At 37.2% G+C, this 25690-nt stretch overlaps 2 protein-coding genes across 3 annotated transcripts; one reads left to right on the forward strand and one right to left on the reverse strand.

Moving 5' to 3' along the window:
• Positions 1-243: 243 nt before the first annotated feature.
• LOC306842973 (liver carboxylesterase 1-like) lies at positions 244-14134 on the forward strand (the record flags this gene model as incomplete). Its single annotated transcript, XM_079374211.1, is given in 9 exon segments — positions 244-694; positions 697-762; positions 917-1024; positions 7575-7771; positions 8042-8247; positions 9683-9741; positions 9844-10011; positions 10290-10511; positions 12257-14134. Coding segments are annotated over 9 exon segments (1620 nt in total). The 3' UTR covers positions 12400-14134.
• LOC306842971 (ADP-ribosylation factor GTPase-activating protein 2-like) lies at positions 14058-25657 on the reverse strand. 2 transcript variants are annotated; one of them, XM_079374208.1, is made up of 17 exons: positions 25553-25654; positions 24568-24686; positions 24373-24445; positions 24125-24256; positions 23324-23404; positions 21330-21429; positions 21187-21243; positions 20749-20793; positions 18493-18545; positions 17552-17688; positions 17226-17357; positions 16913-17041; positions 16688-16837; positions 16478-16604; positions 15529-15619; positions 15271-15392; positions 14058-15185 (listed from the first exon to the last, which is right to left on the reverse strand). In XM_079374208.1, the coding sequence occupies exons 1-17, from the start codon at positions 25622-25624 to the stop codon at positions 15165-15167; spliced, it is 1641 nt and encodes a 546-aa protein (XP_079230334.1). In that variant the 5' UTR covers positions 25625-25654; the 3' UTR covers positions 14058-15164. The 2 variants fall into 2 exon arrangements, with proteins under 2 accessions (XP_079230334.1, XP_079230335.1); XM_079374209.1 differs by lacking the exon at positions 20749-20793 and having other exon boundaries at positions 25553-25657.
• Between the last annotated feature and the right edge of the window lie 33 nt (positions 25658-25690).

Raw genomic sequence — 25690 nt, forward strand, 5'->3', positions numbered from 1 at the left:
TCTTGATTCATAATAGTTTTATTTTTCACATCTTTCATTTTTTTCTAAATCCTTTATGCGGATTTCCATTTAATAAAAAAAAATCTCAATGTGGTTTCAGACATTTGGACCTCTCTATATATGGTAAATAGAAAGCTGACCCAAAAAATATGGCAGTCTCAGAAATGCAATTTGTTCTTTCTAGATGAACAGAGTATTGACTTGCGCTTGTGTTTTCTCTCTCTCTCACACAGAAGATAGAAAATGAGTGAGGATGTATATGAGGTCTCTGAGGGGACGGAGTATCGTTATCTAGTGCAGGATGAAGAAGTGGAACAGATACAGTATGTCCGTCGCCACTATGTCAGTCCATTCTTGGTGGTGTCACGCAAGTGCATGTCCCTCATCGGCTGCGGCGTGATCGCTCTCCTCTCTCTCGCGGGATACCTGCCTTATGTGGCCGAGACTCCGCCTCCAGGGGTGGCAGAGGTAGAGACCAAGTGCGGTTGGCTGCGTGGGAGCTGGAAAGGCGGAGCTTACTCTTTCAAAGGCATCCCGTACGCTGTACCACCGGTGGGTGAGCGTCGCTGGCGACCCCCGGTGGACCTAGTGGAGGCGGGACAGTGTTGGCAGGGCGTGTATGACGCTACTCGATTCCGTAGCATCTGTACGCAGGTGCGGCCCCTCCGAAAAGACGGCCAGGTCATGGGACAGGAGGACTCAATGCTTTCGGCTTCATGGCTCTGGAGGTGCTCAGGGAAGACTCTCCCACAAACTCCTCAGGTAAGGCCTGTACCTGTCCAGTTCACTCAGGACTGCTGTCCATCTCGTTAGCTCTCAGCTTGTCATTACAGCATACTGAAATTGAACAAATGTCAAGGCGTGAATGTTCTGAATAGTAGTTCATTTACTGGTGTCTTTCTGTTTGCTGTCAAAGGGAATTATGGCTTCATGGACCAGATCCAAGCACTTCAGTGGGTCCAGAGAAATATCCATAACTTCGGTGGTGATGCTGGAAGGGTTACCATATTTGGTCAAAGCTCAGGTACAACATGACACCGAAAAGTATTTGGACACTTGAAATATCTAATGGTCATCGCATAAATTAGGATTTTTCAAGCTTTTTGATGCCAAGGACCACCAAAATATAAGTTTACTGTCCTTTTGGGGAATTTATAAGGACAGCATGTTTCTAAAGTTATAGTAAGATAAGTTTGTAGAAGTTTCACATTACTTTCTAATAAAATGGTATGTATTGTTTTCCACCCACTTGTACAATTAATATGTAAACCTTTAAAATGAAAGCTAAATTAGTTTTTATTTCTAAATGGTAGACGTACTGTTAATAGAATACAACAAAATAATTATGATCTAGACTAAATCCCAACCATAAAGACAGTAAATGTGTTCAAAACTGTTAGTGCTGTCAAATGATTAATCACGATTAATCGCATCCAAAATAAAGTTTTTGTTTACATAATATGTATAAATAAATACACACACATGCATGTATATATTTAAGAAAAATGTTATGTTTATATTTTAAATATATTTATATAATATACATTTATAAATATATTCATGCAAATATTTTCTAAATATATACTGTATGTGTGCGTATTGATATATACATAATAAATGTACTCAGTACACACAAATTTTAGTTGTAACTCACATTTCCGGTATCAGTGATGCATGCCCCTAATCCAAACTTCACGGGGAATTTCTAGGAAAATGGAGATAAAAATTCAGTATTTTTGTAATTTCACAAAATTGTAATCTTTGACTATATTTTTGTGAGTATTTCAAACTAGTATCCAAGTTCATCTGACCTTGAATAAATAGAAAAGGTTTCCTCCGTAAAGGTTTAAGAAGTGATTTTCAGTGTGGTATCGCAGGATGGAGGTAGCGGATCAATATTATTAGGAACATGCCACTGTCACATTGTGTCTGAGGAAGGGAACGAGGGGACAAGGAGTTCTCCAGCCAAGCAGTATTTTAATAACACACTTCAAGACAACCGGGGAATGACAATATAATACCGGACACAAAGGCAGGGGAACACAGCGCTTATAAACACTGGGAAATCAACAAGGAAGAACAGAAACAGGTGCGGGGCAATTAAACAGGGCTAGGGACTAATAAACTAATGAACAGGGAACGAGGACAGGAACAGGAAGGCCAAATATGGACATGAGAGGCAGGGAAACAGGAGACACAGACTGACATGACGCCCCCCTCCGGACATATTCCATCTAATGGGGGGGGCTTATTGTCAGATAGCCTACTCTTAATTTTGCTCCCAAGCAATGTTCCCTCTAATAACTAACTCCCTCTTGTAACTTTTAACTTTAATGTGTTATTTATATTTCATTTGACCCTTTATGCAACTAAATGATGTACAATTTAGGTTACTCAAGAAACATTTACAGTGCTGTAACTCACCTAGGAATTCTATTAAATAATCATTTAAGTCAGTTCAGTGGAGTCGGAATGAACCCTGAACATCCTAAGCTCAAACCTTTTATATCATTACAGTTTACTAGCCTTAATGTAAATGAAGTTGCTCCTGTTGTAACAGCTCTGGTCTGTATGTTTTGGCACTGTATGAAATTCTGACACTCGTTGTCTGAGATGGTTCTCAGTGTCCCACACTCATTCCAATTCTACAGTTGGTCACTATTTGCTCAGGATGTGATCATCCCAAATGGTGCAGAAACAACATAACTGTTAACTTTCTTTTCCTCTATAATAATTAAGGCATTTTGGGAAATGAGCATGATCAAACATCTATTGTGGATTGGAATCTGGGTCGAGGTAGACTACAGTTTCTTACAACCTGTGTGTTGGAGTTTTGTTTCTACTATTTCCACTACTTAATCAAGCCACTCTTCTTTAAAACATATGATGACGTTCATTTCACGTCATTGCATTTGCTCTTGTGTTGAGCCATTAAAGTATTTAATTTCTACAGCACATCATTCTCCTTTCAATGAAACCTGTAAACTGCATTCACCCGTTCTAACTCTATAGAGACACCAACTAGCGGTTTGCCCGAGCATTGCATTTCGAATTCATTAGTGCTGCGCCCCAATTTGCCTATATACTACGCCCTTAAAATGTGTACTTTTGATGAAGAAAGTGAGTGTGTAGTAGAAGAGTAGGCAAGCTTTGGGACATTATTACGTCATACAGTTGCGTCTTTAAAGAGACATTACACCCAAAAATGAATCCGCCATGTTTGTAGTTCTGAACCAAATCCTTCGACCAAAGCACAATGGATTGTGGGCAATAGAGTGTGCACGGATCCACACTTCAAAAATCTATCTAAAATGGTAGACCATCCGTGGGCTTTTGGCATACTCTTCTCAACACGATATGCTTTGGGACACACTTATTCTAATCTCACATACTATTTAGGATGCATAGTATGAACATTGGGACGCAGGGTAGTATTCTATCAAATGGCTTTCCCAACTCATTTTTGCGTCTGTCTTGTGTGTGGTATATTATTTATTCTACACGGTTCCGACATAAGAAGCGAGCTGCCGCACATGCACGCAGCTTAGAGGGAACATTGTAGTCTTCACCGTATGAATTAAATACACAATTATTCTTATTAAAGCTACAAAAAGGTTATTCAGTCAAGAATATTGAGCTGTTTGATTCACATTAATGCCACAGACAGCAGCAGGTATACGATGCTGCTGTCACTTTAAGAACCTAATGCACAGGTGCAATATACTGACATATATCCTGGTTACATTCAAGACATTTTGACAATTTGACATTTTGTTTTTGTGTATTAGGGCAATTTAGGTGCAGAGCCACATACATTACATACAGGGGGATACATAAAAGATACCATAGCCATGGATTAAGAATTTGTTCCCATGACTTATTAATTAATTCCCTCGTAAGACAACGTGACTGATTGCGTTAAGGTTATGAAAGAGGAAGATTAATAGCCAGCAAATAGTGGAGAATAAACAAAGCACTGCCTATCAACCGGAAAGTTTATTTGCAGTGTTTTACACACCCATATGCAAACATTTGCTGAACATGTTTTATAATCACATATGCCATAAATCAGCACCAAAACTCTATTTGCTGTGCTTCTGCTACGCTGTAACCTGTATGGCCAGCAAAATGAGTTTGCACTGCTAATGTTTGTCTGAAACCTTCCCTTGTGAAAAAGATGTATATATAATACATATATTAAAGTATATTATTTTCATAATATGTATTATATTTATAATACATTTATAATCTAATATATATACTTTATATAAGTTTGAACTGTCTAAGAATATATGTAAGTGTGAACTGAATGTGAGGTTTTTAGACACTTAATTACATGCTATTAACAAATGAAAAATGTATTATAGGTTAAATTTATATTAAATGCAATTTAACTTAAGAGTACTATTCTTGACCCATTTAAGTAGGGCTTAAGTACATCTTTATATGTTATTTCATAATTATATTGTTTCTGAAATATGGTTAAATTGTACTGCTGAATGTACGTACACACATGTATGGTAAACATAAATTGTACTGAAACTTGTGTGTCATGTTTTTAAAGTGCCCCTATTATGGGTTATGAAAGGTTTTGGGAGTCCCCAACAACAGGCTTACATGCATGCAAGGTCAAAAAACACTTTCATTTTCTTATAATATGCATTTATTTTTACCTTATTTGCTCAACAACTCCCAAACGATTTGCACAACGATTCATTTTTTCCAAACCCCTCCTTTGCGTGACGCTAATCTGCGGTGATTGGTCCGATCGGTCTCATTTTCATTTCATCATGCCTGTAATGCCTGATAAAGCAGCATTTGTGAGCGCAGTGCTGTTTTGTGTACAGCATTACATGGGAAACTGATATTTTTACCGCTCCAGAAAGGCACCTAGTGGCAAAGAATGAATTTGCATTTTCATTCAGACCAACGCGAAAACACCAACAAATGGGCAGGAAATATGCAAATGTTTCATGTTGACATCAGCATGAAAAGGGTTGGGATTCGTTTTAAAATGACTTATTTCAATGATTCAGAGTCGACTCTTTCTTTTGAGAAATAATAACTTTATACACGGTGCACTTTCAGATTTAAAACTTTGCAGGATGTTTTCATTCACTTAGAGCTGTGTTACACACTGCATGAAAGCTCATTTTCAAACATCCATAATACGGGCACTTTAAATATATCTGTAAATACACATTTACAATGACGAAGTTGCACACAGGACATTTTAATTATATACTTGTATTATCACTACAGTAAAAATTATAATGAAGTACATGTGCTTGAGTATGTTAGTAAACACATCAAAATAATTGTACTTTAAACACAACAAAAGATTTGGTAACACTTTATTTTAATGTGTCCTTGTTACATGTACTTGCTATTTTAATAACAATAAATGATGCATAATGACATGCAAGTAACACTAAAGGTCATTGCACACTGAGTCTGAAATTTTCTCGTGCGTTTTTCAGTTTTTTCGTATTCCCCATCCTTTCAAATCAAAATGCATGCTAGGGATGCAAAAACGCCAAAAATCGAACCTGATCTGGGGCCGGATTCACGAAACATTCTTATGAAGAAATTTCTTCTTAACTGCCATTTTCTTCTTATTTTTTAACTTAAGAAAAAAGTTAAGAATATTTTGTACTCCCAAACATTCTTCTTAAGAATATTCTTATCTTTTTTCTTAAGATTGTTCTTAAGACAAAAATGAAGAAGAATTCAAATTCTTGAAAAGAATCTTCTTAAAAATCATCGTAAATAACTTCTTAAATTTAGGACAGCCCTAGACTTGTCTTAAATCCAAAACAGTAAGAATTATTTAATGAATTTATTGGGTTATTTCAAAATAATTGTTATATTTAAGCATTACAACAACGTTAGCTACATATAGCCTAATACATAGTATGACTATTAATAGCGATGCGCGAGTTTTCTGAAGCGACAGCGATGACTGATAATGTAAACAATGATCGGTCATGATTAGCCTGTGTGTGACACTACTTTTTGCTAACTTCAAAACTCAGTAGCAACTCTACAAAAACGAGTAAGATAGGTAACTTTAACTGGACGCTATTATTTTAGCTTATAAATACGACATAATCTTTGGCAGTATGCAGCGCATATGACTGTGTAACGCGGATACACATACCGGAAGCGTTCACTCGGATGAGATCAAAAACACAGCACAGCACTACAAAACTGAATGAAACCGATCGCTGCGGCTTGAGACAGGCTGTTAAAAAACATGCCGCATTAAAAATGTAAAGCTGAGCGCCAGTCAAAATCGCGACAAAAAAAGTGTGCGTGCTTACTATGATTATTAGGGTAATCTGCAGGAAGTGCAAAAAGACAATAAAGAGTTTAGACTGTCATTTTCTTCTTAAGAAAAAAATTAAGATGTTCTTAAGAATATATTTGAGAACTTATTAAGAATTTTTCAAGAATTGCACTTAAGAACATTCTTACGAACTTCGTATAATTTATCTTAACTTATTTCTTAAGAAGATTTTCGTGAATCCGGCCCCTGATTTTTTTTTTTTACGGACGAATGTTTCGGAGGCAGTGTGCAAACGTGATTGACACAACGTGAGGTCGTATTTATTTTTTACCGTGCGACAATTTTGCAATGACCTTAAGCCAAACCCTAATCCTAACCCCTAACCATAGTAAGTACATCTAGTTAATTAATATTACTCTGTACCTAAAGGTATAATTACACTGTAACAAAGACACCGTAAAATAATGCGTAACCAAAGATTTTTAAACATAATGATTTAAAAATAAAAAAATAAAACTTTTAATTTGACATTATTACAAAGTGCACTTTTTAAAAGTGTACTTAAATGTGTTAAGAAACATAGTCATTAAAGTGTACACTCTTTAAGTACACTTAAGCCTTGTTCAGACTGTCAGTACAAGTTCGATTTTTGTGCATATAAGCCATTGGAATCCAATCATATTTCACAATTGTGAGTGGCAAAAAAAAAACACATGAAAACTTATTCAAATTGCATTTCTGAAAATCTGTTTCAGATTCGCTCAGATTGGATTTTGCGTAACTTCTTAGCCTATGTCAGGAACTTATGCCATGTAAAACGCAGACATTGTTTGTAGAAAACATGCTGAAAAATCAAGTGGAAAATGACAATATAGAGCTGGTCTGTGCACCTCTTTGAGTTGTGAGACCGGCAGAGGAGGCAGCACAGAAGACGTTATATAATCCAGCACGATGGCAACATGTTGTCATGTTGTAAGACAACATCTGTATTGCAAACAGTATTGCTGTTAGTGTAGGCATACCAATGCAACCTCGAAAACGAAAGAGCGCCACGATATCACACAAAAGGAAAACATATAAATCAGATTCCAGTCGGATACACAAATAATCGTATTTTGGCTGACAGTCTGAACAAGGCTTTAGGTGGCCTTTATTTCATTAATATCATAATTTATTGTCTGCATGTACTATAAGTGCCATTCGGTATAATTAAGCACACTTCTTTTTCACAAGGGTTAGTCCTATTCATGTAAATGAAGTATTTCTCTCCCTGTGTGATCATAAGGAGGAACTTCGGTTTGGACTTTGATGATGTCTCCACTAGCCAAAGGACTGTTTCATCGCGCGATTGACATGAGCGGCTCGTATGTGTATAATGCTTCCCTGGAGTCGGCAGAAAAAGACAACTTAGAATTCCTGAGGAGAACTGGCTGCAAGAACGCCATCTGCCTGAGAGGACAACACATCGCTCAAGTCCTTCAGGTGAGAAATTTATGGCCAAGCTTGTAACCTTCCACAGCAAGGCAGCAGGAGAGTCACGGCTGACTAACAACAGCCTCAACCTATTGACTCCTTCGTCCGTAAACTCTCTTTGATAAATCATCAAACCTCAACCGGCTGCCAGATCTCGCCGAACGCTCAATGAATTCCCAATGAAAATCTGCCGATGAGGTTTAATTTCTCTAAATGGTAGTAATATATCAGAAATGGGTCTGTGGTTGAATTAATGTGAGTGATTTGTATCTGACTCAGGCAATCCCGTGGCAGCAGTACCCAGCATGGGCAGCTGATGAATTAACCAATCTTCCAGTCAAAGGTGTTTTTCTTGGCCCAGTTGCAGTAATTGACAACTATGTTCTCAAAGCTCCTCCGTTCGAGACCTGGGAGAAGGGTGGAGACGGAACCTATAACGACGTCCCGTTTGTGGTTGGAACAACTGAACAGGAGACTGATTTTAGGTAACCTGCTTTGGTCGTTTTTCAGCTATTGGTTGTAAAATAAAAAATAAAAAATTGAATTGTGCGCCATTCAGAATTGAATTGGAAATGCCTTTAAAGTTCATGAATTTGAATTTAATTAGTACAGAGCCCTGCACATGACATGCAGGAAAAAAATAGTAGGCTAAATCATGTGCACGATTTACAATTTCATTCACTCAATTTATAAATTCTGCACACGATTTACTAATACCTTCCCTCGATTTGTTACCTCATGCACACGATTTATAAATCAAGGGAACGGATTAGTAAATCGTGCACACAATTTAGCAAATCGAGGGAACGAAATAGTAAATGTGTGCACGATTTTTTTTTTTTTTCTTGCATGTCATGTTGTTATACTTTGGATTTGAATTCAATGAATGAAATTTAAATAAATACACTTTTAAAAAATATTATAATATATTATTTGTAGAAACACGTATGATATTTATAATCATTGTTTGAAATGCCATTTTAATTTAAGTAATTAAAATAAATAATTTTAATTATTTAATGTTAACATATTTCATAATTTTTTTCAATTAATATATAGAACCCAAAAGTATATATATATATATATATATAGTATTATTATAATCATAATATTTAAGTAATTATTATTATTTTAAATTAATATATAGAACCAATAATGTTCTTATTTATTTAACAAGTATTTTATATATATAGTAAGTATAATTAAAATCTAATATAATAATTAGATTTCATTAATACATTAAGACACTGCATCTGTTATTCTACAGGGAATAAATAAACATGATTATCTAACTTATGTATAATTAATCTTTACATATGTGACCCTGGACCACAAAACCAGTCTTAAGTTGCTGGGGTATATTTGTAGCAATAGCCAAAAATACATTGTGGGTCAAAATTATTGATTTTTCATTTATGCCAAAAATCATTAGGATATTAAGTAAAGATCATGTTCCATGAAAATATTTTGTCAATTTCCTACAGTAAATATATCAAAACTTAATTTTTGATTAGTAATATGCATTGCTAAGAACAACTTTAAAAGCGATTTTCTCAATATTTAGATTTTTTTGCACCCTCAGATTCCAGATTTTCAAATAGTTGTATCTCAGCCAAATATTGTCCTCTCCTAACAAACCATACATCAATGGAAAGATTATTGATTCAGTATAGATCTCAGTTTTGAAAAATTGACCCTTATGACGGTTTTGTGGTCCAGGTTCACATATAGTGTTGTCATTTTTAATGTTTTGGCACAAAAATTTGTATTGGCCTAATGAAATTCCTCTAAAGCAATTCAGTTCATTCCTCTTCATGTCATTTCTATTCAGATTAATTTTAGGAAGCCAGTTCATTACGCTGCGATTTTGCCCAACCCTGGAAATTACATGAACATGACATGTATGTCTGTTTACTTTAGTCCTCCATATGAAAACATCTCAACATGGACTTGGGGAGACTATCGGTGGATTGTGACAAGTAAGTCAAATCATAACAGACATTTCAAAAATGTAATGAATGCGTATCTATATAAGTGGACATGTGTATTCCTCACCATGTCTCTGTTGATCGTTCACTCAGGCAAACTGACCCCTTTCGGAGAGGCCCTGACCAATCAGGCGCTCAGGCTGTACAATAGCTCAGCCCCGTGCCCGACCTATGACCGGTGCCCAGAGAGGCTCTTCACCACCATGGTCTCTGACATGAGGGCCACCTGCCCCAGGAACGACCTGGCTAAGAGAGCTGCAGGTTCAAATAAATGTTTCATTACACAGTTAAAGGCAATTGAGCTTTATCAGCTCTCTGAATATTTTATCATTTGTGAGCTCCAATAAATATTTCATAGTAAGTGGCTGTATAATAACCAGGATAATGAACAGTGAGCTGGTTGTTATCTCAAAATAAACCCATTCAGGAGGATACAAGACCGCTCTGCTATTGGCATTATGCTACATTATGCTCACATTTTTGATTCATAGTCAGTTTTTTCAATCTAAATCTTTGCATTGATGTCTCATGTATTCCAGGAGCCTTAAAGAGCCCAGTGTACCGTTATCTGGTGACTTACACTCCATCAAAACAGGCAAACGCCTCCAGCTGGCTTCTCTTCCCCAGTCGCTTTGCCTTTCATCTTCTAGACAGCCTGGCCTTCTTCAGGGGTCTGGAAATGGTGCTGGGGACCCTGTCACAGGCTGATATCAACTTCCAGGAAATGATCACCAAGTATTTTGTACATTTTGCCAAAGAAGGTAATGTGAGATTTCCCATACTACTAATATAATATCCTATTTCATGAAATTTAATGTTAAATACATTCGCTACCGTTCAAAGGTTTGGGGCCAGTGAGATTTTTATGTAGTTGCTGAAATAACACAAATCTTTTATTCAACAAGCATGCATTATATACTGATCAAAAGTATAATATTACACAATAATATTTCAAAAAATATATATGAAGCAGCACTACTGTTTTCAACATTAATAATAAGAAATGTTTCTTGGGCAGAAAATCAGCATATTAGAATGATTTCTGAAGGATCATGTGACACTGAAGACTGGTGTAATGATGCTGAAAATTCAGCTTTGATCACAGCAATAAGTTACATTTTACAATATATTACAATAGAAGACAGCTGTATTAAATTGCAATAATATTTCATAGTATCAGTGTCTTTATACTGTATTTTGATCAAATAAATGCTACTCTTGTGAGCATAAGAGACATTTTTTTAAATTTACTGACCCCAAACTGAAGTGGTAGGGCATCTATTATACAACATTGTTTTCATCAATGAAAATAAATTGAACGAGTGCAAACCAGCATTCTGGAATTTAAAAATCTTGTATTTTTCCTAAAATCCTAACATTTTTCATTTATATAATATAAACATTTTAAGAAAACCCTCCCATGAGCTCCAAAATTTGTAATGAAACACTTCTATTAAGCCATAAAAAGTCCAATATGCTTATTATACTTTAATGACTTGTAGTTAAATGCTTTATAACATACTGTTGTTTCTGATTCATTTGTCATTCGCAATGCACCATGGGATGACTAGCAACACACCAGGATGCCACTGCCAAGACCAGGAATGTTGGGTCGATCCCAACAGAAGAATTTGTCTGATATCCAAAACTAGTCAACATCTGGTTTTCTTATTAGTTATTTCCATTTCAATTTAAATTTTTTACTTTATTGTCATTGTACATGGTACAACAGAATTCTGGCTGGTGAGTCTCGGTTACAAACTAAACAAAAAGAAGAAAGAACAACAGCTTAAATCAACCAACAATATTTAACAAGCAACATTTACAACAAAATAAAGTGAGGGTGTGAATGTAAAGGGTGTAATAAAGGGATAGTTCACCCCAAAATGAAAACCCTCAAGCCTAGGTCTATATGACTTTCTTCTTTCAGACAAATCCAATCGGAGTTGTATTAAAAAATGTCCTGCGTCTTCCAAGCTTTATAATGGCAGTGAATGGTGGTTGAGATTTTGAAGTCCAAAAAAGTGCATCCATCCATAAAAAGTGCTCCACACGGCTAAAGGAAGTTAATTCTTCTTGTAGAGCTGGGCGATAAAACAATAATTATCAAAATACAGTTCAACAAGAGTTCAACAAATGTTCAATATAATTTTTATGCACCAAAAGCAGAAGGAAACAGCACTACTCATCTGAACTGCGGCACATGGAGCATTTATCCACTGGGCTCAAAGTTCAAACGGCAGCGCAGCGTGAGCTCACTAGAGCAGATGCGTTTACTCACTCACTGACAAGTCTCGGTTACATCTAAACAGTGCTGTGAGATCCAATGTGAAGCTCTTGAATTCAGTGGATTGGTGATTTAAACTAGTTTAAATCCAGATGAAACAGCACTGACAAACACGAGAACCACTGCGCAACTGCACAATCCTAAGCTGCTTGAAATTGTATGTGATAAGTGTGATCAAATATTGCCTCTAACGTTCCAAAACTCTTCATAACCTCACAGGTAGGATGCCAGAGGAGTGGCCGGAGTTCCCCTCACGCGTCGCCCTGCTGGACAAGAACAATTCTTTCGTAACAAGCTACTCTCGCGAGAGGTGTGACCTGTGGGAGGAGAACGGCTTCTACTCGTACGCCTGGATCAACTGAGACACCATCATCATAATCACTGGTTGTATCGATCCATCCACTGCATTTTCATCTGACTGTGTGACACCAGCAAAGCTTTAGTGTCTGTCTATCTGTCTGTCTGTCTGTCTATCTTTTGTTCTGTCATTCTTTCCATCTCTCATTCTTTCATTTTATCTGTCAGTCTTCCATCATTCTTTTGTTCATATTATCAGCTGAGCTGTGAACGAGCAACTTCTGTGTTTAATTTAACTTTTACAAGCTGAGAAGGGAATTGAATTTGCTCGGTGAGTCTGAATGTGCATTTGAACGAGTGTTTTCGGAGGATGTTTTTAGCCATAAATCCCCATTATTCAGGTTTTTACTTGTTTGTGTGTTACACTAATCGGCTCCATTCATATATTTACCGATTATAGCCAGTCTGCTGTTTCTAAACCTGTTATTCTTTGATTGTATGACTAAGCAAATCCAAAGCTTTGACATGGATGAGAAGCCAGCGACACAAGGAGGGCATACAAAGGCATAATGCGGCTCTCTGATCGTCCCCTTTTAATTTAACTGCTGTGCAAATAAGACTGAAGGAGGACTTCGCTTACATTGATCTTTTGTTTGTATGTAGATGCCGTAGATCCTCGCAATCGATGCAATAACAGAAGTTGACATTTATGTGTGTTTTTGTACCTGTGATCAAAGGGTCTTTTACCACTCCTGAACAGACTTTAGAATCAAGGCCTTCGGAATCAGGAACATCGTAACGCCTGGAGCGCTATCAAACAAAATCTGATCCAGGAACAGTTGTGTTTTATAAGACGGCCCCATTTCCCTGGCAGGGCTGAATGAATGGAGAGGTCAGAGGCCGGTCTGCCCCCGTGCAACAGGATGAAAGACATCCGTTGAATAAGAGCACATGAAAGCCCTGTCCCACATACAGACTCCTTTTAACCCTGTAAAGCCTGACATAAAATAAAAATTATTCAGAAACTCAAAAAACTAATATTTATTTGGCCAAAAAGTAAGACAAATTTGTGATAGCTGATCTGTATAACATGACATATGTTACATAACTCTATGTCTCATATATATATATGTCTTAGTAAGATTATATTTAAATTCTTAGTTTTATGATCAACACTTTTTATTGTGGGGCAAATATATAATGCAATACAATACAATGTTGATTGAGATGAACAAATAAACGTTCCTCAGAAGCCTGATGGATCATAATTGATTACTATAATGATTATTCTAAAAATGATGTATGGAAAATAAAGTTGCTTCAGTCCAGTAAGAGTTCTTCTTGAAATATTACTAACAGTATAGAAGTTCTTCTTACATGGCTTCCAAAAACAATCTACAAATTTCACAGTAAAAAGACGTGAATCACAACCTGAAGTAGACATTTTTATTATACTAAAATATACTAAAAGGCCGCCTACTTGCTAAAAAGTATAAACTATTAATCAGAAGGCGTGTAATTTAGAGGCAAATATGACACTGTAGGCTTTACAGGGTGAACGTCAACCAGGCCAATATTCTACTGATTTCGTTTTTTACTAGGGTAAGGGTCAATACTTTGTGTGTATTAATTATTCCATTACCACTCGTTTGTTTTGCACTTTATCTATAATTCTTGTGTCATAAATTGTTGCGTTTATTGAATCAAAGTCTTAAACAGCTGTTGTGGGGATTTCAATCTTTATTCAAACAAATCTCAATATATTCTTCTCAACAGGCTACAATAAATAGCTTTTATTCCAGACGGTAGTTGGATTGTTGTTCTTTATTTTCAAATTTATCATTGGATACAAACTGACAGGCAGACAAATACCATTCGCCAGCTCCCGGTCTAGCATAAACCCAAAAGAAAAGGAAAGGAAGGCTGTAACATGTACTAGGAAACCGTATTGCACATGCAGATTACCAAAAAACATGACAGTGGGTGAACTTTAAATCAAAAACAATTTTGTCAGCTGTCATCTTTTATCATCTAAACTGAGGGCGTCTCGTTAAACTGCCGTTGATTAAATCACAATCGCTGTAAACCTCCTCAGCCCGCTTGGTTTCTTGAGCACTTTGTAAATACGAGTGAATGCTGGAAATCGGATACAGCACCAGTGTTTTCGGCTTATGCTGGCATGCAAAACAAACAGGGTTCAGTTTAAAATCATCGTTCCTGACAACTCAAACTCCAGGGATCACTCACACATCCACATCAAGAACTCGTCCTTGACATGCCAGGACATATTGCACAATATTACTGTTATTTTATCACCTACGCACTCAAACTTTGTCATAATGTAAAATCATAATGCATTTAGGAAATGGGCTCAAAATATTCCAAATGTATAAATATACCATATGGGTTCCCTTTCCTTGTTGACCGAATGATGTCTTCGGATACCATTAAAATACAAAAAGAAAGCCATGAGAACATATTAGCAACTTAGTTTAGTTATACATTTAATTCCAGACAGAATACTTTTCAAATCCATACCTATTTGAAATCAAAGACCAGCACATGGCATAGAAAACAGGACTGTTAGATTAAACGGAAAACAAACACTCTTCCCAGTGCTCCTGAAAATAAAATGAGTCCTCAAAAAGAAATTAAAATACTGTCAGCAAGTGTCTACAGTGGTCTGGGGAGAGATTGGGAGCTCTTGGGTCTTGGTCTTTCTTTCTCTCTCCCTCCCTGTTCCTGTTCATGTAGGAAAGACAGACCAGAGCCAATCAGCAGTGAGGTGCGTCCTGTAATGCAACTTCCGTTTCATTCAAATGCAGTCCTTTCAGTAAGATCCATAGCGATCCTAAACACACACGATCAGATGGAGTTAATACAGCTGCTGTGGATGTAGTAAATATAACAGTCAAGACTGAAATGTGTGCATTCACCTGAATGGTGTTCATAACTCCGTTAGCCAGCACTGCCATCTTTCCTGCAACAGTCTTCACACCTTGCTTTAACTGGGCGATGTCAGGGCCGGAGGGAAGCACGTTGTCAAACCCTGATGAGCCTACAGCGATGTACATGAACCAAACAGAGCGCCACAGTCATGTTGGATAATACGCCAACAAATATAAGACTTTGGTCCATTTTATAATCTAATTAGCATGAAGTAAACAGTATAGCTGAAGACAGGAAGTGTTTACCAGAGGAACGGACACTGCCATCACCAAACAGGTCAGCAGAGCTGATGGAGGTGCTTCCAGACATGCTTTCTAGACGAGTCTTTGCTTCATACTAGTGGGGAACAATAATATATTTACTTAAAATATATAATTTTTTAAATGTATAGAGTGAAATATTGTATATTTTTATGTATGTATACATTTATGTTTGCACACACACACACACACATACATACATACTATATAAATAAATGTATACATTTAAATAATTACAAATTAGTGGAACCTTTTTGTAGAAGCCATGATACTCTACAATTAGGAGTAAGATTTAATAATTTTCTTTATCAAGGACAAATTCATAATTCTGAAACTAAATCTGTATTTTTGTACCTTCTATTCATCTTGAATCCTAAAAAGTTTCCACAAAAATCTAAGCAACTAAAACTTGCTGTATATTATAAACATACATAATTTTGATATAAGATGTATATGTATATTAGAAATAAATAGTTGTAAAACAATGAAAATATAAATATAAAACTGTGAAAATGTAATTTTATATAATACGCATTCAAATTAATCTATATATTAATCTTATAAATAGAAAGTGTGTGTGTGTGTATATATATATATATATATATATACACACACACACACACGTGTGTAAATAATCACTAACAACAACATTGTACAACATTACATACATTTAAAATAAGTAAATAAATATTATATATTTATAGTGCCCTCCAAAAGTATTGGAACAGTAAACATAAAATTGCTCTGTTGGCTGTGGAGTCAAGACATTTACAAATATTAAAAGATGAATATGAGACAAAACTACAGATATTTAATATTGGGTGATTCAACTCATAGATGTTTTACCAGAAGAAGTTCAGACTGTATAGAAATAAAATTGGTTAAAACTGCCAGTCAGAGTCACAGAACTCAAGCTCTAGTGGGCTCACTGCACCTCTGGGTTGCTCTCACGGCCGAAGAACATGTCCGATGAGATTGCTTTAGCATTGGCAAACTTCTGTCGTGCTTCGCTGGACTCTGAGACTGGCACAGACATCTCAGGCTTCCGTCGGCTGGGCAACCTGAGACACATTGTGTCACGGGGTCATAAAACCAGCCACAAATCAAATCAAGGTCTACTACATCAGGACGTTATTCAACGAACCTTTCTCCGATTGGCTGGATGCTTGAGATGGTGACCTCACTCTCTCTAGGCTCCTCCTTCTCCAGAGCCCAGGAAGAGAACGAGGATCCTCCATCATTGTCCCACCTCGAGCCAAAGCTGTCTCCTGAAGTGAAAGGGTTGTCCTTGTACCTGAGATCACAATGATTTATATAAATCACACACATGCAAACACGCATTCACAAATGCTCTCTGAAACAAACATACTTGGGCGGTCCGGAGGCAAAGCCGGGCTCATCAAACATATCCAGCTTAGAGCGAGAAGAGGATTTGACTCCGACTGGGGTCTCCTGCTCGATCACCTGCATCTCAGCCATCACGGAATGAGACACGGCACTGCAGACGATCAAAGTCGCATCATATCAGCCTCATTAAGCAGAATGTACAATAAAATTAACAAACAGACACATCGCTCAGCATCCTGGGCTATTAATCTGCAGCAGACAGTGATGTCATGCTTGAGGGGAGTGATGTAATTAACGTGACAGTGGTTTAATCGAGGTTGCCGCCGTATCTTTACCTCCTGCTGCCAAATCCCATGCCCAGCCTCTCCGCCTGTTCCTTCTTCTTGCCCTCAAGGTTCTTCAGTTTCTTCTCCTCCATCTTCCTGTCAATCTCCAGCTCTTTGTAGGCCAGTCGCATCGAGGCCACTCTGTGAGAAAAGGGAACCCAATCAGGAAAAAAAATAAACTAAGCTATAGCTCTGATTGCACGGTTAGAGAAGCCATCATCTTACTCAAATATACGCTTGACCATTCAATAGGTTCTAATCACAATCTTTTAAGAAAAAGCATTTCAGTTTTACAGCATCTGCAAATGAGATTCTGAATTTATCTGGAGACTCACATGGACTCTTCAGCTGGTTTCTTGGCCTCAGTGACCTGTTCCTCTCTCATTTTCTCAGCCACCTGGGCTTGTTTTTCCACCTCAGTGAAGCTCTTGATGCTCACCTTCTGGGCACCAAGACCCTTTTTAGCGCCAAGCTAAAATCAAAATGATAAATCAAGTGTAAAGACTGTTAAAAATGTAATAACTAACTAAGTAGCACCTGCAAACATAACCACGAGTTTTGAGGTTTAACGACAGCACATGCTTCTATAGCACACATACATACATGCAGTGCCCTCCAAAAATATTGGAACAGTAAACAAAATTGCTCTGTTGGCTGTGGAGTAGAGACATTTACAAATATGATTAAAAAATGAATATGAGACAAAACTACAGAATGTCACATTTTATTATTGGGTGATTCAACACATACATGTTTTACCAAATAAAAAGAACAGCACTTTTAGAAACGGCTAATAATAAAATGTGACATTCTGTAGTTTTGTCTCATATTCATCTTTTAATCATATTTGCAAATGTCTTGACTCCACAGCCAACTGAGCAATTTTGTCTTTACTGTTCCAATACTTATGGAGGGCACCGAATACTAATATTTCAAATAATATACAGTACAATTTTTATTATTAAAAAGTCACAGTCTCATAAATGAGAACAATATCAAGAAGTAAAATATCATTTGATTTTGAGATGAAATATGATCCAAATTTTGTGAAATTAAAAAAAAAAAAAAAAAAACTATTGACAATGAATGGGGAAAACAATCACCAACAAAGTCTGTTAGCACACATTTGTTGTATTAGTCTAATGACCAGACTATGATTTCACAAGGCAGAATCTGGTTTTCTAGATTTTTAGGCAGAGGCACTAGCTTCTGTATCGCGCTGCAAGGCTGACACCTACTGACAAAAACTGAACAATTGCAATGATTGTTCACCTACCCCTTTCTTCGCAGCAGCTGGCTTCTTCTTTCCAATAATGGAGGGTTTCACTTCTGAAAACAGACAGCATAGTCAGAGAAAAGTAAACAGGAAACCATTTCTTCCTAGATTATTCCAAGGAAGGATCATTAGTGCATGGCGATAGAGGCCACAGCCTACAGTGCCCTGAGAAATATCATGCCGGCAAAGCCTGAGGAAAGGGAAGAGCTCACATCTCACACAATCAATTCAATTATCAGAGAAAGAGTGTGTTTAAAGTGTACACATGAACACTGGGAACATCCATGTAGCGGTATTATTGCATATTGAACCAATGAGTTACATAATTTAGCAGAAAATTGGGGCGTCTGGAAGCTTTGTGCTAAGACGAATGCTGAAATTGGTTTTAAGATTTACACCCACTGGATCCTGATCAACAATGAAAAGCCGCTCTAATCTCATTCCAGGGCACAAGTCAATCCAGACCGGAAAACACATCAGAAATACCATGGTAGAAGATCTGGGTCCAGACTGGAAAGTGCCCGAGAGCTCTTTATGAGATTAGAAAACACTACATTACACTTTTTTGTTTTTCAGACAGTGAGCAACTTTATACACAAACTATGGGAAAGTTGGGTAAGATGCAAATTTTGAGTTTAAGGAATACAAAAAAAAACTTATGCAAATTTATGAGGCCAAACAGCTGAAAAAAAAAAAAAATCACAATAATCCACACAATTGTTTTGAATTGTTTCCACTTGTAAATGGTGTTTAACCTCTGCATATTTCTCTCCTGATTCAGAAAAGATGACTTTCACTGGAGAAAGCAATACTACGGATAGAGGCCATGATGCATTTGTTTCTTACAGAGATGCCACATTTTGCTTCACAATATGTTAACTGATGGACTGGAGTGGTGTGGATTATTGTGCTGTTTTTATCAGCCGTTTAGACTCTCATTCTGACGGCACCCATTCACTGCAGAGAATCCACTGGTGAGCAAGTTGGGTAATGCTACATTTTTCTGTATCTGTTCAAATGAAGAAACAAAAAGTGGTCCAGTGACACAACTTGTCCCATGGTACGAGTAAGAATTGGTAAATACTGCGCAAATAAGAATAATTTTGCAGTATATAGGTTAGTTCTGCTATATGTACAGATAGTAGGAAGGTCAATAGTAGCAGAAATGCTTGTAGTCATTAAAACAATCAATTCCAAGCAATGTTTCAGGCTCAGCAGAAGTGCAGCCCAAAGTATACTTCAGTTTTTGTGTTATAAACTATAAGAATAGTTTGAATATGAATAAAGTATGAATGAAGTGCACAGTCAAATTTAGCATACTCCATATGCCCAGCTCACGTTAAACAACAATGGACCCATTCCACATTTCTTGGCTTCTCAGAAAAGTGATATAGTGGTGAATGGAAACAACAACAAATATAGCTTTGGGGGTTCCAATAGCAAAAGAAAAAAAAAATCCATGATAGCGTTTCTGTGACATTACAAATGAGAGTTAAAAAAACTGAAAGATTGATTACATTGGGCAGAACAGAGAAAGACACCCAACTAGTATCTTCTAATATTCATTCCCAAGGTAATATAAAACAAAGTATAGTGTTATAATTTTACATATTTTTTTGAGGAAAATATATTAAAAAAAATTGGCTAGATTTATCATGTTAACTGAGGAAACGTGAAAAGGGTCCATAAACTACTGGAGACAGCAACAACGACCATGTATAGACGGCAATGTTGACGAGAGCTTATGTAAGTCTAGTTTAAGTGAGTACAAAGACATTTTTATTGCCAATAAGAAATTAGAAATTTTGCATACACTGGACAAGGATGAAACTATCCAGTGCGCATGTGTCATGGAGTCAAAGGCTATGATTTCAGCTGTATGCATGCATTCGTGTTAAAACTGAAATATACTTTGGGATTTAAGCTCTATTAACAGCATATATTTCATAATGTTGATCAGCACTGAATTTCTCAATTTTAAATTATATCAAATCGCAGTCAACAACTGTGTAAGTGCAATATATAAACACAGTCCCTGATGACACCCTGAATAGATTTGAATCGGTAAGAAAATGCATTATTATTTAAAAGCCTTATAAAATATGAGAAGTTTTGCAGTAATATTATGATAAAGAGGAAGGGGTGGAGCCAAAGTGGCGCACACACTCAAATTAAGTATCAGTCAAGCGCAGAACCATGCTGCTTCATTCTGATCAGCCAATAGGCATCCTGCCATTTAAAAAGCATTCAATTCACCTTTAGGAGACTCAGACTCTTCAGATGTCAATCTCATTGAGTCGTCTACATTAACAGAACAGACAGCAGGCTTTCAATTCATTTGCAAAGAATGTTACACAACTACATTTACTGGCTTATTACACATAAAAATGATTTTAAAGAGACTTAAGTATGTAGTTATGCGTTTGTCATTTATAAAGTTTTTAAAACCATGCAATTTTACAAGCATCATATCACTTTTTTTTTTATTTTATTCTTTCTGTTGTCCATGAAAAGTTTTTCAAACAGGTCCTGGAGCTTGACTTACTTAAGTGATTCATCAATGTTTGGTGAGAAAGTACATCCAAAATAATATGGGGAATTGGGTGATGAAAGGAGAAACAGAACATGGGGAAGTTGTGATGATAATTTACATTCTGCCAGAGCACTCAAACACACAATCCGGCAAACACTCACCTATTGTGGCTTTAGGACTTGTGCTCAGTCCTTCAATGCTTGGACCCTCTTCAGACTCTGCATCACATGGACAAGAAACGATTAAATGTCAAAGTACTGACAATGAAATGCATGTGTTATGATGTGTAATGCAGTACACTCACGAGTGCTGGTCTCTGAACTCTTAGGATTGCACTGCTTTATGGTTATGGCTCCATTTTCATCTGATAGGGATGGGGATGCCATGTTCCAACTGTTGACAGGCTGCAGGTAAGAGAACAATTATCAAATTTCACACATCAAGCCATTATAATAATGGCATATCTGCATGAGCACAATATTAATGAGATAGAGGATTACACTTTATTTTAAGGTCCAGTTCTCGCTATTAAAGCTGCGTTCACACTAGCAGCAACTTTGTCACTGCATGTCGCCAGGGGCTGGCGATGAGGTTGCTAGTGGGCATTCTCACTACTGGTTGCCTTGACAGCGAATTAGGTTTCTTGCCACTATATACAAACATTTTGGAGGCAAAATACTAAATATAATATAAATATGAATTAAGTCCGTATATACAAACAAAAATGAACGAGAAACAGAGCCTACTTTTTTTCCATTGCGTATGTTTATCTACGGCTGAGAGGAGAACGATCACATGAGCTCAACAGTCTTCTTTCCTATTGGCTGTCACTCCCGAAAGCTGCTTTTCATTTGCATAAATTTGAAGGATTCTGAACTTTGCCGCGTCGCTGGACATGCCCCATCCAGTCGCCAACGGCCGCTGTCACGCTTGTCACTGGAAATCGCCCGCTCTCCATTGAAATGAATGGGATCGTGTCACTTGTAGTGTGAACGGGGTTTAACAGACCACTAAAAGGTACAATGCTGTTTCATGCATTCAGAGTTGTTTACACCGTTAAAGAGCTGGATTCTCATGCTAAGCATGGCCAAAGTTTCAAAAAACGATTTGTAAGAATGACGGAGTATTTTGTTGCCAAAAATCTTCCTTCCAGGTTCGTACAAGTTTCGGAAAGTTTTTTTTCCAATCATGGCACTTCCTGACATAATGAAGGGTGGAACTCCTTATATGGGCATTTCTCCTGGAAGAGCGCGCCCCAGAACTCTAGACCAGAGGTCTTCAACCCTGTTCCTGGGGACCCACTATCCTGACGAGTTTAGCTACAACCCTAATCAAACACACCTGAAGCGGCCAATCAAGCTCCTCAAGACTGCTTGAAAATTGCAGGCAGGTGTGCTGAAGCCGGTTGGAAATAAACTTTGCAGGAGAGTGGGTCCCCAGGAGCAGGGTTGAAGACCTCTGCTCTAGACGGTAAGTGAAACGGCATCAAATGTCTGCGTTTTGTTGGCAATCGGCACGCAAGTGCTCGTCACTCTTTAGCTCTGCCCACGGCGCGCCTCCAGGAGCTCGGCTGTTTTCGGATAGAATTGTAAAACTGTATCTTTTTTTTATAAATATGATAAAACTAAAAGACTTTTTGGAGATATGAAGGATGCAGTACTACTCTATAGGTACTCAAGATTAACATGAGATTGGGTGAAACTGTGTGTGTTATGCCCCCTTTAACTACGAGATTTGCCTCAAACTACTAATTTGCTGCTTATTAATAGTTAGTAATGTAATTAAGTTTAGGTTTTGGGTAGGATTAGGTCATGCAGAATATGTGCTTTATAAGCACTAACAAACAGCCAATGTTATTAATAAGCATGCTAATAAACACCTAATGATAGTGAGAATTGGTCCCTATACTACTAAAGCGTTACAGATAGTTCACCTGAAACATCATGCACATCAACATCATAAAAACGTCACTTGATTACCGATTTAATATTTTAGAGCTTAGGAGAACCAGAAAAATGCATTAATAGCGTTACTATTACTTTCCAAAATTGGAAAAAAATACTGAGAGACTGATTGCGTTGGTCAGAAGAGAGAAAGATGTCATCTGTTGCAAAGTCTGTGAAAAGGGGTTCAATAAATAACTCCCTGATATTTCTAGGTTTCTCGGTCTGTGAGAATCCAGTTACCAGGTTAACTGGTCCACCCTGAATAATCAGTCAAACTCTTTTAAAACAAATAAGACATAAAAACACATTTGCAATTTACAATTCAAAATGCACAACTCTGTGTGTGTCCTACCTGTGTATGCTCGTCAAAGAAGTCAGTCTCGTTCTTCTCTACAGGTGATGGCTGAGCACAGCCTGAGCTGTCAATCCACAGCTGATGGGCATGAAAAAAAGTAAAAAATAAATAAACGTCCTGAATACAGATCTCCAAATACGCACTGGTTATCTGTTGTGCTTCCATAAATAGCGAGTCTGGGAAGATAAAGCTAATGAATACTGTGTAACGTGGAGCTTGTTCAGTGACTCAAGTTCAAAGTTTATTCAATATCACAAACACCACAGCTGCATATAAACAGATGTAATCCAGACATCTCTTTGCATTACATTAGATAAATAAACAGCAACATATATTACAATATACGATGAAAATGATTCATTTTAGTAATAATAAAGTGCTAATCACATATACATTAAGATGGGCTAAAGTGCAAGTGGTTCACAATTAGTAGGTTGCATGTCAATCAAACTCATCCATGAAAACACTATTCAAAAAGACAAAAGAATATATGACCCAGACTACATTGAATAAAAGTTCACTTGCAACAAATATGGTTTGTGATAACCACAAATGTGTAGTTCTCTAAATGACTTTTAGGTTACTTATAAACACAGGTCTGTTGTAATACAAATAACACATCATGTCCAATGTAAAATCTTGAAGCAAAGCCAGTTTGAAAGACTCTGCTTTTAGCGCATGTTAACAGCATGGCGCTGAAATAGATTTTAATAACCAATAATGACAACAAATCCACGGGGCATAGTTCATTTTCTCGGCAGCAATAATGCTGTAACAGTATTAGACTGGTATACTCACATCAGTGCCATACTTGGAGAGCGCAGCGTTGGCAAGCTGTCGAATCTTCTCTCTGTACATCTGAGCCGCACGACTGTTATACTTCGCATTGGTGTCGTTGGTGATACAGCCGTGCTGGCGGAAAAACCCCATCTGTGCTCAAAGAAGACATGGGAGTGATGATATAACATGCACAGTGTCTAAAGTACAGGTTAAGCTTTAAAGGCAGAACTGCACGGATATTATAGGGTAGGAAAAGAAGAACTAACCGCGTTGGCATTTCCTCCAACCTGCATACATCTCAGCTGAAACCAGCTCCAGTTGGAATCCAGCTCTGTGGATCTGAAAAGACAATATTCCACACTTTAACTCACCCTCTAACTCTTGCCTAATGAATAAATGTGGCATTCTGTGCATTCAGCATAGTTGAAGAAGAGAGAAAAACAACAGAGATCCAGACTGACCTGATGAAGCTCAAGTGCACTCCCAAGGAGCGATGTATCCCAGAACAGTCAATGCACAGAAACACTCCATATGAAATACTGGCCCAACTCGGGTTCTTAGCGGCACAGTCAAAGCAGGCCTGAAAGCAAACATAACATTTCATTACATTTCCATCATAGTAAAAAAACTCTAAAAATAATCATTCCAGTGCACAAAATAACAATTTCCTCATATGTCCAGGTTTCCAATGACCATAGGCTCCATGCTATTAAATGACTGAAATGCACTCGAAGACTGCAGACAAACTGTTCTAACATCTGGTTCAAACATGTTCATAAAAACTCAATAATAATTTCGGCAAAGTATGAAGGAATTACCAAACATTATATAAGGCTTAACGTATTACTAGTTGATGAACTTTACAGTCGTCTGACAAATACACATACATACATACACACACATATATATATATATATATATATATATATATATGTCTGTGTGTGTGTGTGTGTGTACACACACAGTATGTTAGTATGTATAATGGAAGTTTCAAGATACTTCTAACTAATCTAAGTTGTATGTACATTAATTCGCGATTTCCTGCCCTAATATACATACTTTACAAATATGAATGAGTTTGATGCATCTTTGGGACATTCTACCCAGGAGTCTCCGTGTGTTTTGAGGTACATTATTACAGGAGGAGTCATTTCCCATCGCCACTGCGTCATTGAGCCGGTAAACCCGCGATCAAGTGATTTCTTTCAAGACAGCTCCTTTAGACCGAATAGCTTGTTCATATTACGTCATTAGTGTTTGACAGCTGGAAACAGGTGTGTTTTTCAGGTGTGATGTTGACAGTAAACCAGGCCCTATCAGCACCGGCTTAGACACAAACAAATGACACGTAATCCCACACGAAACAAACACATGGATGTCTCTGAATAAGTTAGAACGAGAATGAAAACATTCACAGATACATTTCAATAAGACCTGGTGTGTTACCTTGTTTGTGGGTATGGAGCGCAAACGTTTAAAAATGGTGAGAATTTCTGTCTTGTTCGGTTCCGACGCCATCTTGCCAACTGAGCAGAGCGGAAACAGAAACCAGAGACCGGCCGGAAGTGATGTTGGTGGAAAACA

This window comes from Barbus barbus (genome assembly GCF_936440315.1).
Source record: "Barbus barbus genome assembly, chromosome: 23".
Lineage (NCBI taxonomy): Eukaryota > Metazoa > Chordata > Actinopteri > Cypriniformes > Cyprinidae > Barbus > Barbus barbus.